Here is a 12,881-nt window from a genome sequence, read left to right on the forward strand (position 1 = left end):
GAAAATACTTGTCCATCACTTCCTCCTTGAATTGTTCCCAAGTTAATGTCAACTGCTGGTCCGAAATCCTAGTTTGGGACATCGAATCCCACCAATGACTTGCCTCATCGGTAAACATAAACTCCACACACTGGACCTTTTGGGCGTCAGTGCAATTGATGAGTTAAAAAATTCGCTCTAACTTACGAAACCAGTCTTCAACTACTAGTGGACCAGATGCTCCATCGAAGAAAGGGGGCTTATGCATTTGAAATAACTCAACCACTGAGGCATGAGTCGGGAGAGCAATAGGAGCTGGTGGTGTAGGTGGAGCTGGATTCTGATTTAGCCTGCCAAGATCTTGAATCGCTTGCAGGAGATCCCTTATCAAATTGTTCTGGTTTACTCGAGACATTTTCCTAAAGACAAGATATAATATCTCACATTAACTTCATTTTCAAACACTAGAAAAAAATCTCAACTTGATCAAAATTGTTTTTTTATTTAGTACTCCTTGAAATCAAGATATACAATAATTCGATAACTTTTTACTTTCAATAACATAAAGGAAAAGATATCACAAGGAAATGGAATCTAATTTCTAATCCCTATGAATTTTGCAAGTCTTCTTTGGTGGAGATTCATCTTTGGAAGAGTCTTCTGCCTCAGGTCCTGACTCTAGGTCCATCTCAACCTGTGGTTCAAGTTCATTCTCATGATCATTCTTTAATTCCAACCTAAAGTCATCATCATCCTCCCATTCAGGATCTTCTTCTGGGTCTGATTCAAACTGAGGTTCAGGCTTGGGCTCAACCTTATCGTTGGGCTCAATTACTATCTTCGGTTGAGGTTCTAAGCTCTCGCTCCATTTTTCTAGAATAATCTGACAATATATACCGAATTCAATCGTATTTGGGGTGCTCTAGAGGGTTACTTTCTAGCATCTCATCCCTAACCATAACTCCCATGTTTCCCCATTGAGGAGGGAGTGAATATATGAGGTTATTCATAGCCTCGATATGCGTGATCTTCGGTTCCGCATCTACTGCTACCATACATCCCTCGTAGATGTCATGTATGTGTTCAACAATTGTACGAGACGGGTCAATCACATAGTTTTCATAGGACTAAATGGTGGACCTACGATTCAACGCTGCTTTACAAGTTGTGGCCTTTCTAGTGGTCAATCTGCCACATAAGTGTCTAATAATGTTTTATCTCTGTTACTGATGTCAACTTATACAGTATGCTCTTGAGATTTAATATAATGAGCAATCATCATTTCTTCATGTATATTTAAACAAAATATAACTTACATAACATATTTCATTCTAAACATCAAAAGCATTTTTCATAGATTCAAGCTTAAATGAATTATAAATGATGCTCAAAAAATAAAGTGGAATATAATATTTTATTCCATAACTTGGGTTCGTCGGATGAGGTCAACTGATGGATGCAAGATGTCATGAAGTGCCTTAAATGTTTCATTTTTCTCATTTCATAAATAAGATACACTAAGTCTACAAAATCGATTAAACCTGACTCTGATACCACGTCGTAATGCCCCAACCCGCATGGATGGAAACGTTTCTCAAACCATTGTATCTCGGCGTTAGACTTAGAAATTATTTAAAATAAAATTTTAATTAACTACTCCTTTCACCGAAACATAAAACATTTAGTTTTAAAAAAATTTCCTTAAGCTATATTTTTCCTAACATGCAGTATACTATAAAATTATAAAATAAACTCGTTTGCATAGTTATCAATGTCAAAATTTCATAAAATTTTAAAGAAGAGTAGGGAACATCTTATAATATAACATATCCCATAATTTGGCTTTCGTCGATGACATATAAGGCGTTAAAATATTTTCCAAAATCCCGCTAACACAAACTAAATAAAGTTGTTTTCTTTTCTATCTCGTTGGGTAAGTGTCAATAAATTCATTTGTATAGCTATCGATCTCGAAACTTCATCAAATTTAGTATGAAGTAGTAAACTCCTCATAATATGACATAATCAAAAATTAGCTTCCATCGGCATCATACGAGGTGTTAAAATATTTCTCAAATCCTAGTAGCCACCCAGTTGAAAGGTAAACATGTGCAGTTCACTTAAAATGACATGTAAAATTCCACGGACATCAAAACCACACGATTTCAAATTTATTCAGTAGTTAATCCATGAAAATATCAAATTCAATTGGTTTCATTCAGAAATTCCAAGTAACGGTCGAGTTAGGAAATTTTGAAGTCAAGGCAGAAGCTGGGCATACAACGCAGTTTACTTTATTCAACATATAAAATTCTATTGACATTGGATTGAAATGATTCAAAGTTCATTCAATAGATAAGTTATAAGACTATCCAACGCCACTGGTTTTGTATACAAATACCAAGTAATGAAGGAATTATAAATTTTTAAAAACGAGGCAGAATCTGAATTTTTTTTTAAGAGACAGCAAAACTTTAAATCGCTAACATATATATTTTTTTGTAAACAGGGGTTTGTAAATTTATTCTTATGAAACATGTCTATGTTCAAAGATAAATTTATTAATAAAGAATATTCATAGAATAGATCCGCACAAAACATACATAGAAATCTAATTTAAAGAATAAACATATACATTTCATAATCAACTACAGATATTAAATCACCGGCTTCTCCATGGCATGTAACATCATCCTTTATTATCATCCACTCCCCAAGAAAAATTCATTCAACCTGTAGGAAGGAAATTAACCCATGAGTTTGAAACTCAATAGATATCATCGGTGCATTTCGTTATCAAATTAGAAATTTCAAGTTATAGATTTATACCATTGCACGTAGATGGATTTCCAGCAAAATCCAAATACAATAGCATTATCATAACACATAGAATCGGAGAATGATCATTCAAACTATTGTAGTACCGAAATATCGTACCTAGAGGTACCATTTCATTAAAACATTTATCGAAAATCATAATTTGAAACGAAGTAAACACTTCCTCGCACGTAGATGGATTTCCAGCAAAATCCAAATACTATAGCATTATCATAATATGTAGAGTCAGAAAATAATCATTCAAACTATTGTAGTACCAAAGCATCGTACCCGAAAGTACCATTTCATTCAAACATTTATCGAAAATCATAATTTGAAACGAAGTAAATACTTTCAACTCTATATACCTTGAATTTTCTGGGATATGAAAGAACAAAATGTGTAGAAAACTTTTCTTCTTCTCATCATTGTTATTCCCTTAGCTTAAATTGACATGAAATATATTTTTTTAGGAGAAAATGAGATGAAATTTGGATTTGAAATTAATCAAAATTTCTTTATTTTTTAATCATTAAATTTAATTTTCTTTAAAAAATTGTATATATTACAACAAGTTGTTCGTGTGTAATTTTTAACTCCGTCTACTTAAAATTGATGTAGTCGGTCCCAAACCCGAATAAAAGGAGGAGAGTTTACATTTTATTTACTTTAAAAAGAAATCAAAAATATATATTTTTTTAAAAGTATTTCAAAAAATAATTCATCTTCATTATATAAATATTTTATACTTTATAAAAAATATTACAATATAATATAAATAAATAATTATTTTCGTTAAATTATTTGTATTTTTTAACACTTTTTATTTTTTTTAAAAGTGTTTTCTATTATTTCATTTATTTGTAAAACTCTTAAAAAAAATAAAAAAAATTGGACGAGCCCACGAGCCAAAGCTCGACTTGGCCCAAGAGCTTGTGGACCGAGCCTAGCTCGCCCAAATTCAACTAGCCGAGCCCTAACTGGCTTATTGAAAACGAGCCGGCTCGGCCCATTGCCACCACTATATACCAAACTATATAACACCGTAACAAAACTAAGCCCTATTTGATAATTATTATTATTGTATAAAAGTGATGTTTTGAATAGTAATTTTTTGGAGAATGTGTGATTAAAAAAATAAGAAAAGGTTTTGAATGTATGTGCAAAATATTTTATTATGTAAATGTGTGATTAAAAATGAGAGTGAAAAATAATTATTTTGTTTTAAAAAAAAAAAATCAAACAAGAGCTAAGTTATATATCATTCAATTCGAACAAAAGAAAGTTAAAACTTTAGTGCATGTTTGATTCTGATTTATCACCTCCACAAAAATCAATTTTTTGACCGTTGTGTCCTAAGTCATCCGTCATTTTTCACTTCATCTCTCACAGTTGGGATCCACTTTTCTCTCTAACAGTCAAAAAATAATTTCATAATCACTATCGAACAAGTCCTTAATCTGCCAGAATAGGGATTAAGAATTAGCCACGCTCTTATGAAGGACGATAACACCAAACAAATTTGTTTTCTGAACAAATGAAAACAAAATGCATCTTGCACATGTGAGAACAAGCACTGCTCATGATAATATGCATAAAAGGCTATCAAACAGATTTACAAGCAACATTAAAGACTAAGGATAGAATTTTCTGAGGGTGGGCTTTCAGGAACAATAGTAGGATCATCCACCTTCATTTTCAGGCAACTAAACTCCAAAGCTAAAATTGGCTTCGACAGCATAACAGATAAGCTCAGGTTCCTTTTATCTTCTCCAGTGTCAATTTCAGAACTTTCTCCTTCCGAGGAAGTTCTCCCATCCACATCCGACACAAAGGGCCTCGAGATTTTTGCTGCTGGTATTGCCCTTACCCTGCACAAGAACTCTCTTATTGGCACTTAACAATTAAATATTGAGCCATTTCATTTACCTATCTTATCTTCTTTACTACATTAATGAAAACTCAAATCATATGATTCAATTTCCAACTAATCTGCATCATTTAATTGTCACGAAGTTTACATAGTGTTTGTTAGATGTAAAAACAGGGTGCATCTGTAGATGCTTGGGACAGACAGCAAACATTGGTATATCTAGTATGCTCCTGAGATTGTAACTACGTATAAGAATCATCTATGCGCATGCAAATATCAAACCGTAGCCAAACCTGCACTCAATCTGACAAGAGTACTTGAGAAGGTGAGGATTATACTCTGTGCGGCCACTGCAATGAAAAGCAAGAGAAATTTATTAATTTCTCAAAAAGAGACAAGGAATGAACCCCCCAAAAAGGGAAAAAAAAATGTTCACCTAAAACTTGGAAGTGAGATCTTGATTACCGGGCCTATCCACTTATTAGAATCAGGTTGAGGTACTGTCGTTCGGTAGATAGCATAACACATTGTTGAAGAAAAAAAACAATTATTTAGAAGAATATAAAATTATTAGGCCAAAAGCACCTATAATATTGATTAATGATCATCTAAAAAGGCAACCTCAGCTGAATGAACAAGGAAAACGAGCACAGGAAGGGATATTAGAGGGTTTGATTTTCTTAAAACCTACATTCTGACATTAAAACACTTATCTTTCCCAAAAACAAACATTAATGGCTCACTTTTAGTCAATCAACACAGGCATAAGCATAGAAACAAAACATTTTAACCTACTTACAGGTAGTACCAAGGTTGATACTGCAGATATCCTTTGCCGCCTCACCATTGCCTTCACTTACTCGTATGTTCATACAACTGCTTGTAGTATCAGGAGAATCGGCCATGCCAATCATGTTCAGGAAGCCACCAAATCTACTTTCCGTTGTCTTAGGAAGTGCTGTAATTTTCTGTAAGTCAACAGATATCATATTACTCACTAAAGCTAAGCGCTTCATTTAAAAATGAATTAAGTAATAAATTCAGAATGAAGACTAATGGTGATGGCTGACACCTGACTCCGTACAAGGAAGAGAACTTAGATAGTTTGAAGACATTTCACATACGCTAGATATTAATGACAATCAAACTCTTGAAATTTTAATTGATATTAAACTGACTTTGATTTATAATTAGTGCAGATTGTGGTGTACAGATTTAGACTCACCTTTGAAAACTTGGCAACTTGACTTGGAAGTCCAACATCCTGCAATTGCACACAAGAAAGATAATGCAGGACACCAGCTCATAAAACAAATTCCGGGTAAATCATTTCTGTCTCCAATGACGACATATTAAATATTAAAACAAGTATTTAAGAACACTACCTTTCTGCCATGGATACAAGCTTCATCACTGTTCACCAGTACTCTTGCAGCCCATCTGTTGGCAAAAGAAATTCAAAGCCTATTTGCCAAAGTAAAGATTTGTATATAGACTAAGATGATGATAGTTAAAGTAAAAATAATTAGTTTCACTGGGAGCATTATCTTTTACAACTTTGAAGTAGCTAATCTTACACCTTTACTTTACTTTTGAGGTACTGGATAGAAAGAGTAATTTTACTGGTCACTCAAAATGGCTATCAATTGGTATTTTTTCTACTCTAATAGTTCCATCATTTAGATCCATATTGCTTTAATATTGGTATAACTGAATGTCTGGTGATTAACACTCTTGACTGCTTGAAATAATAACTAACGAAATTGTAGAAGATTATGATGAATGTGATCTCATGGACTCAATGGAAACTTTTTCACTTTCCCAAAACCACAAATAAGTGAAAATAAAACCAAACAATAAAAAATGTAACATGAGAAAATGGTTTTGTATCCTTGCTATCAAGCATGAAACAACATATAGAATAGCCACAAGCACGCAGGAATCCAAATTATTATCCACTCCAATAAATTGTAAAGGTTTTAAGTAGTATATGAGTTATCAATGTCATGTATACGAACTATCTATGCATATGCAGGGGATGTGCACATGAAGATGAAATTATGAACACTATTAACATAATCCGTTGATATTATAATATTGTGAAGGAGAAGAAAACTTACGCACAGGATGTAGGTGGGTTCCATACAATTCCTGCTATTACCACAAGCTGCAAAGCATATGGTCATAACAAAATGAGTTACTAATGCTAGTTGATAGTAAAATAAAACTGAAGGCAGTATTTTATCTTTCTCTTAGTATTTCGAAATGCATATTCCTAATAACTTCTAGATAGAAAATTGGAAGTTCTGATGTTTTAATTTTATTATTCTCTAAAATAACAGAAAAAATTTAGTGACCTCACGTGTGTTTATAAGAAATAATTTCACTAAAGAAAAGAATATAACCTCATCAAAAATCCCAGCTGGACTGTCCTCATAATTAGCAAGAAAGAATCCACCAAGGGTATATCTGAAGGTTGCAGAGTACCAACTTGTGTTATTTAAAGAGAATTAACAGATTAAAAGTTCACATATGAATCGATATTATAATAGTATCAGCTATTATATCAACATAAGTACCCAAATGCTTCCACTAATCTGAAATCTTTAGGAATGAAAGCTCTGGCTGTCTCTGATTTGACAAGGTGAAGCTGGTACAAGGCACTGAAACATTACACAGCTCGTTAAAAAACATGCCACTGTTTCTTTTCCCTTAAGGATAGAAAGTCGGCTAAATGAAATGAAACACAATGCTCTACTCAAAGAATGGTAAGATACTTGCCTGCCTTTGAACATCCATGGAGCTTTTCCATATCCCAATGGATAATTTATTTCTTTAGCTTCCATGGTCTTCGGCGACTCAAAATCAAAAGGTTCTTCTACTAATAGTTGCAAAAGGAAAGGAGAAAACGCCCATTGAAAGAGAATGGTGCAAGTTTCATTTGTGATCACCTTTGGAAAGACAAAGACTACAGCATATAGTCAAACATTATCATCCAAAAATATTGAAAATGTAACCTCTACACAGGATTATATTTGCTAATACTATCTCTTCTATCTTTTTTCAGTGGGCGCCGAGAGAGCAGCAGCTCATGAGATAGGTGGACTGATCCATTTTAACTACAGGAATAAAAATAATAATAATAATACAATGTACTTAGCACAAACCACATTATCAGGCTACCTGCAGCCAATTCCATGCCAACTTGCAATATTGAAATTTTATATTACACAAAACTACAGGACCAGTTAAGAAACCGCGAATGTTCTGTATATTTCCAGGCCAAAAATTTAGAATTCCATGCAAGTTGCACAAGTTGGAATTGATTTATATATATATTTATAACGCCAAATGTCAACAACCTAGAGTAGAAGGCTACATAAATTGAATGAAAACAGCCTCGGATGCTGAAGCCCAAAATACCCAACCTGCTTCATACATATTAAAAGAGGCATTGTATTTTTTACCGAAGTGCAAGGAGTTAGTCTAATTCTTTGTGATTTCTGCATATAAAGGAATGTCATATTCAATTAATAAAGTATCATTCACATTTTTCATGTCCTTACATAAATTTTAAAAATTAAATGCACTAGGAATCTTCCTACCATATCAACAAAAGGTTGCTGAAAAAGGGTAAAAATATATATCATTTTTCAGATTCAATCAAGTGCATTTTGTGGCTTAAAAAATGGAAACCTCCCTTTACTTCTAATTAACAACTCTTGACCTAAAATTCTGTGACTTTCAGTCTCCAGTATTTTTATCCCCATTAATATTGTCCACAATGTATTTTCTAGGCATCAAATTTTGGCACATTTGGCAGCTATGAAGAATTAAAGAAACAGAAAATGGGTACTACTTAAAAATGACCGAGTATAATGAAGCAGCACGTGCATGAAAAGAACAACTTGAAATTAAAAATTAAAAAACTTAAACTTAATTTTTCTTGATTTAATGGTTCATGCTAAAAATAAAAAAATAAAAAAGAGAAAGAGCTGAGGAGAAATTTTGAAGAAGTCAAACTTACTGAAGAAATAGTGAAACTGGGAGTTCAATTTGCAGAGTTGTTGTAGGAATCCCAGAAAGAATTGGTTTGAAATGTAAGCTGATTTTGAGTGTGCAAATTAGAGTCTTGGAGAAATAGAAAAATGGAACGAAGGGAAACAGAAATGCTGGTGAGATCATTCGGCAAAGAAAAACTGCGAAAGTGGATAAACTATAAAATATATAAACTAAAGACTAGAGTTTAGTACATGGGAAAGTACTGCTTTTTCTGTCCCCACTTTCAAATCTAAATCCCATCAAGTATTTTCTAAACCAATCAATCCCATAATACCATCCACCGTTTTATCTATAGGGGGCGCCACCGTTTGTCCAGGGAGAGAAACTGCAGTGGACCACCGATCGCCCTATCAAGGTTCATCATCTCGACAGGTGGTCCACACACCTCGATACTTCAGTGGACCACCAATCACCCTATCAAGGTGAGCCACCTCAACGGATCGGCCACGCACCTCAATACTTTAGTTGACCACTAATTACCCTATCAAAGTGTGCCATCTTGATGGATGGCCCACCACACACACCTGAATTGTGTGGGTCACCCACCAAGGTGGCGCCTCCACATATTAGTCCTATCCAGGGCCAAATGGCCTTGGACATGGGGCATTCCTCTTATCTTTTATATAATTATTAATTAGTTAATAGCAATCCTGATTTCATACTTGTTTGATTGTAATTAAAATTAAATTTTTAATAAATTTTGATAAGAATTGATTAAATATATAATTGAAAAATTATGCATCCCATAAAATGTGTAATTAAAATTAACTATTGATTCTCACTATATTTAAATTTAAATTTAAATTTCCACAAAACAAGACATATTCAACTAAATTCGGATAAAGTTCAATGCATTGAATCAAGTAAATAATACATTATTCTTTCCAATGATTTTAATTTTTGCTTTGCTAATTGCTATATTTCCATCAGTTATTATCAATAAGTAATATAAATTCAACTATAGTCATCATTTATTTCATTAGTTATATTGCTGATCTAAAAAAACAAAACACTAGTACGCAATTATAAAAATGACTTTTTGCTGATTAAATAGACAGATACCATTTCCCCAAAGTAGAGGAAGAGTTTTATAGTTTTGGGACCTCTATTGCAATATTACATTTTGATCTATTTTGATTTTATTTTAGGAAATTTTTTCCCAAAACTCTACATCTTAAATATACAATTCAAAAACAAGGATTATGAAATTTAAAATTCACTAATCTAGTGTTAATACATAGTAATATAATAAACCATCCACACCACCCCAAATTTCAATCCCTGGCACCACATGCGGTGGCGAATGAGTGGGGCAGCGACACAGTACGGAGTCACTGCTAGTATGAGCTACGGCACCTTGCTTCGCTGTTGCAGCTGTAGCGACGAGCTGCTCGTAGTGTCGTCGACGACCGTTGCTTGCAGGAAATGTTTAGCTTTCCATTTTTGTTAAACGATTTCCTGTCGACAGAGCTAAAGTGTAAACTGTTCTCGCTTAGCTATCGTTTTTCATCTCTACCTGCCATATTGAACTTAGAGCTAAGAATTTAGGGGTTGGGTTGAGAAATTTGTGTAACAATGAAAGAAAATTATTTGAAATTGATTTAGTGGCCAGTTGTCCGATCAGATCTATTGTGTGATGTGATTGTGCAGGCAGTTGTTTGATCAGATGTGGTGGGTGGTTGTTTCATCAATAAAAGATTACAATTTGATAATTTAAGTAGAGGAAGAGTTTTATAGTTTTGGGACCTCTATTGCAATATTACATTTTGATCTATTTTGATTTTATTTTAGGAAATTTTTTCCCAAAACTCTACATCTTAAATATACAATTCAAAAACAAGGATTATGAAATTTAAAATTCACTAATCTAGTGTTAATACATAGTAATATAATAAACCATCCACACCACCCCAAATTTCAATCCCTGGCACCACATGCGGTGGCGAATGAGTGGGGCAGCGACACAGTACGGAGTCACTGCTAGTATGAGCTACGGCACCTTGCTTCGCTGTTGCAGCTGTAGCGACGAGCTGCTCGTAGTGTCGTCGACGACCGTTGCTTGCAGGAAATGTTTAGCTTTCCATTTTTGTTAAACGATTTCCTGTCGACAGAGCTAAAGTGTAAACTGTTCTCGCTTAGCTATCGTTTTTCATCTCTACCTGCCATATTGAACTTAGAGCTAAGAATTTAGGGGTTGGGTTGAGAAATTTGTGTAACAATGAAAGAAAATTATTTGAAATTGATTTAGTGGCCAGTTGTCCGATCAGATCTATTGTGTGATGTGATTGTGCAGGCAGTTGTTTGATCAGATGTGGTGGGTGGTTGTTTCATCAGATCTGTTATTTAGCCAGGATTTTGGGATGGTGGTTGGTGTTTTGGAAATGGTGCGAATGTGCGATGATTTCCTGATCTGTAGCATGGTACTGTTGTTGTTATTGGTTGTGTTAGTAATAATGCAGGCGTCGATGGTTTTGTTGTTATTGGTGGTCGTGGTGAGGTGGTGTACATTTGGATCTCGACGTTGTTGAAAGTGTTGGTATTGACTATAACCGGGTGTGACCAAATCAATTTTCATTTTGAATATTTGTTACTAGATTTTTGTTAATTGTGATTGTGTCATTTGGTTACATATAATCACTAATTAGATTGACGTGATCATAGACAGTCATACTGAAAACAAACTTGATCATAATTAGTCATAGATAATACAGGTCAATAAAAGTAGTATTTATGGTTATATGTTGGAGTTGAAGGTAGTGGTGGTACATCGAAGGGAATTGTGGTGGCGATTATGGTGTTGTTCTGCGGTGTGTACATATTTGTTTGTGATTATCATATGTGACCAAGTATATGATTAGTATAATTGGTTGTGACCAATTTTTGTATTAATTGTGATCGACTGTGACTTGGTCACATATCGTTATAGTTGATATTGATCTGATCACGATTAGTCACACCTAAGATAAATTTGGTTAAAATTAGTCACAGATAATACAAATCGATGATTTGATTATATACAGTAACTTGAAATTTTTCTAAAAATGGTCTGAGTGTAGGTGGGGTAGGGTAAACGGTTAAATAGGGGTGGTTTTGGAGTAGGTGTCATATCCTGGAAAATGTTTTTCAAATTTTGAAAAAATTTTACATGTGGTATGGATGGAGGTAGGATTTGGGTTGGTGGGTGAGGTCCGTGGGATACAAGGGTGGAAAAATATTATTAATTGATATATTATTCATTTGGTGGGGATACTGTTATCTACTTCCATTAAATTACATTTTATTTTTTTATCATACTTTCAATCACACAATCTTCCATAAAAATAATATTACACGTAAATCGAAAAATTTTCATCCTTTTCATTTATTCATTTTTCAAATAAATACTACTCCTATTTTCATTTCAAAAAATGGAGTCAAGTGAGGGCTTAATTGGGCGAAAATAATTAATTTCAATTAATTATATATTATATATTATTAATTGAAATTAACACATTTTGAAAATAATTTAACAAATTTATTAGTTTTGAAATGTGTTTCTTATACGTAGGAGTTATATACTGTGCCCTTTATTTTAACTAACAATTGGAAGAATCGACAAACTATGGGCTACTTGTAGGCCCAAACAAGTGGGTTTAAAAACAGTTAATTATCTGAATTGATTTATATTAATATCATTATTTAAGAAAACTGGGGGCAAAGGTCGTTATCCTTTGTCTGTTTAATGTAAATCATTCTTATCGTTTTAATTTTGACATTTGAACTCTTAAATCGATCAAACCTTGTGTAATTCACTGATGGCATCCAATTTCGTCAATGTTCCTCCTTGACTAGTCATGTATAGCCTGCTTGATTAAAATGACCAAGGACGTTATGTTCAAAAGTCGAATGGAAAGAAAATGCTTCTTGTACATAATTTTTAAATAATGATGAAGTGACAAAATGTGAGCGGGAAATTATTTGATTGATAAGATTTTAATCCAATTAAATCTCGCTACATCATTTGTTGGTAAATAGTTATGTAAGTTGTGTAAATGTAGCACAATCGGAGATGGAACAATACTTCATCTAATGCAACGTGTCACCTCATAATCTCGTAGCTTTTTTTTTTCTTTTTTTTTTTCCTTAAATTTGCTTTTTAGTGCCCACTAAA

General features: G+C 33.4%; 1 protein-coding gene across 4 annotated transcripts; it reads right to left on the minus strand.

The window, feature by feature from the left end:
- Window positions 1-4,257: 4,257 nt before the first annotated feature.
- LOC111396117 (protein NEOXANTHIN-DEFICIENT 1) lies at window positions 4,258-8,878 on the minus strand. Of its 4 annotated transcripts, none has more exons than XM_023022419.1 (11): window positions 8,697-8,878; window positions 7,451-7,620; window positions 7,249-7,332; window positions 7,075-7,138; window positions 6,790-6,836; window positions 6,055-6,109; window positions 5,895-5,933; window positions 5,469-5,637; window positions 5,106-5,196; window positions 4,963-5,019; window positions 4,258-4,667 (listed from the first exon to the last, which is right to left on the minus strand). In XM_023022419.1, the coding sequence occupies exons 2-11, from the start codon at window positions 7,513-7,515 to the stop codon at window positions 4,424-4,426; spliced, it is 915 nt and encodes a 304-aa protein (XP_022878187.1). In that variant the 5' UTR covers window positions 7,516-7,620; window positions 8,697-8,878; the 3' UTR covers window positions 4,258-4,423. The 4 variants fall into 4 exon arrangements, with proteins under 4 accessions (XP_022878187.1, XP_022878189.1, XP_022878188.1 ...); XM_023022421.1 differs by having other exon boundaries at window positions 7,451-7,637; XM_023022420.1 differs by having other exon boundaries at window positions 7,451-7,788.
- Between the last annotated feature and the right edge of the window lie 4,003 nt (window positions 8,879-12,881).

This window comes from Olea europaea, chromosome 6 (genome assembly GCF_002742605.1).
Source record: "Olea europaea var. sylvestris chromosome 6, O_europaea_v1, whole genome shotgun sequence".
NCBI classification, from domain to species: Eukaryota; Viridiplantae; Streptophyta; class Magnoliopsida; order Lamiales; family Oleaceae; genus Olea; species Olea europaea.

What these genes read in the sequence shown, in the direction of transcription:
- LOC111396117 (XM_023022419.1), bottom strand. Translation starts at nt 7,515, where the DNA reads ATGGAAGCTAAAGAAATAAATTATCCATTGGGATATGGAAAAGCTCCA. An exon ending in CCATGGATGTTCAAAGGCAG is followed by an intron (nt 7,333 to 7,450) that starts GCAAGTATCTTA and finishes GTAATGTTTCAG; the next exon opens with TGCCTTGTACCAGCTTCACC. An exon ending in AACCCACCTACATCCTGTGC is followed by an intron (nt 6,110 to 6,789) that starts GTAAGTTTTCTT and finishes TTTTGCCAACAG; the next exon opens with ATGGGCTGCAAGAGTACTGG.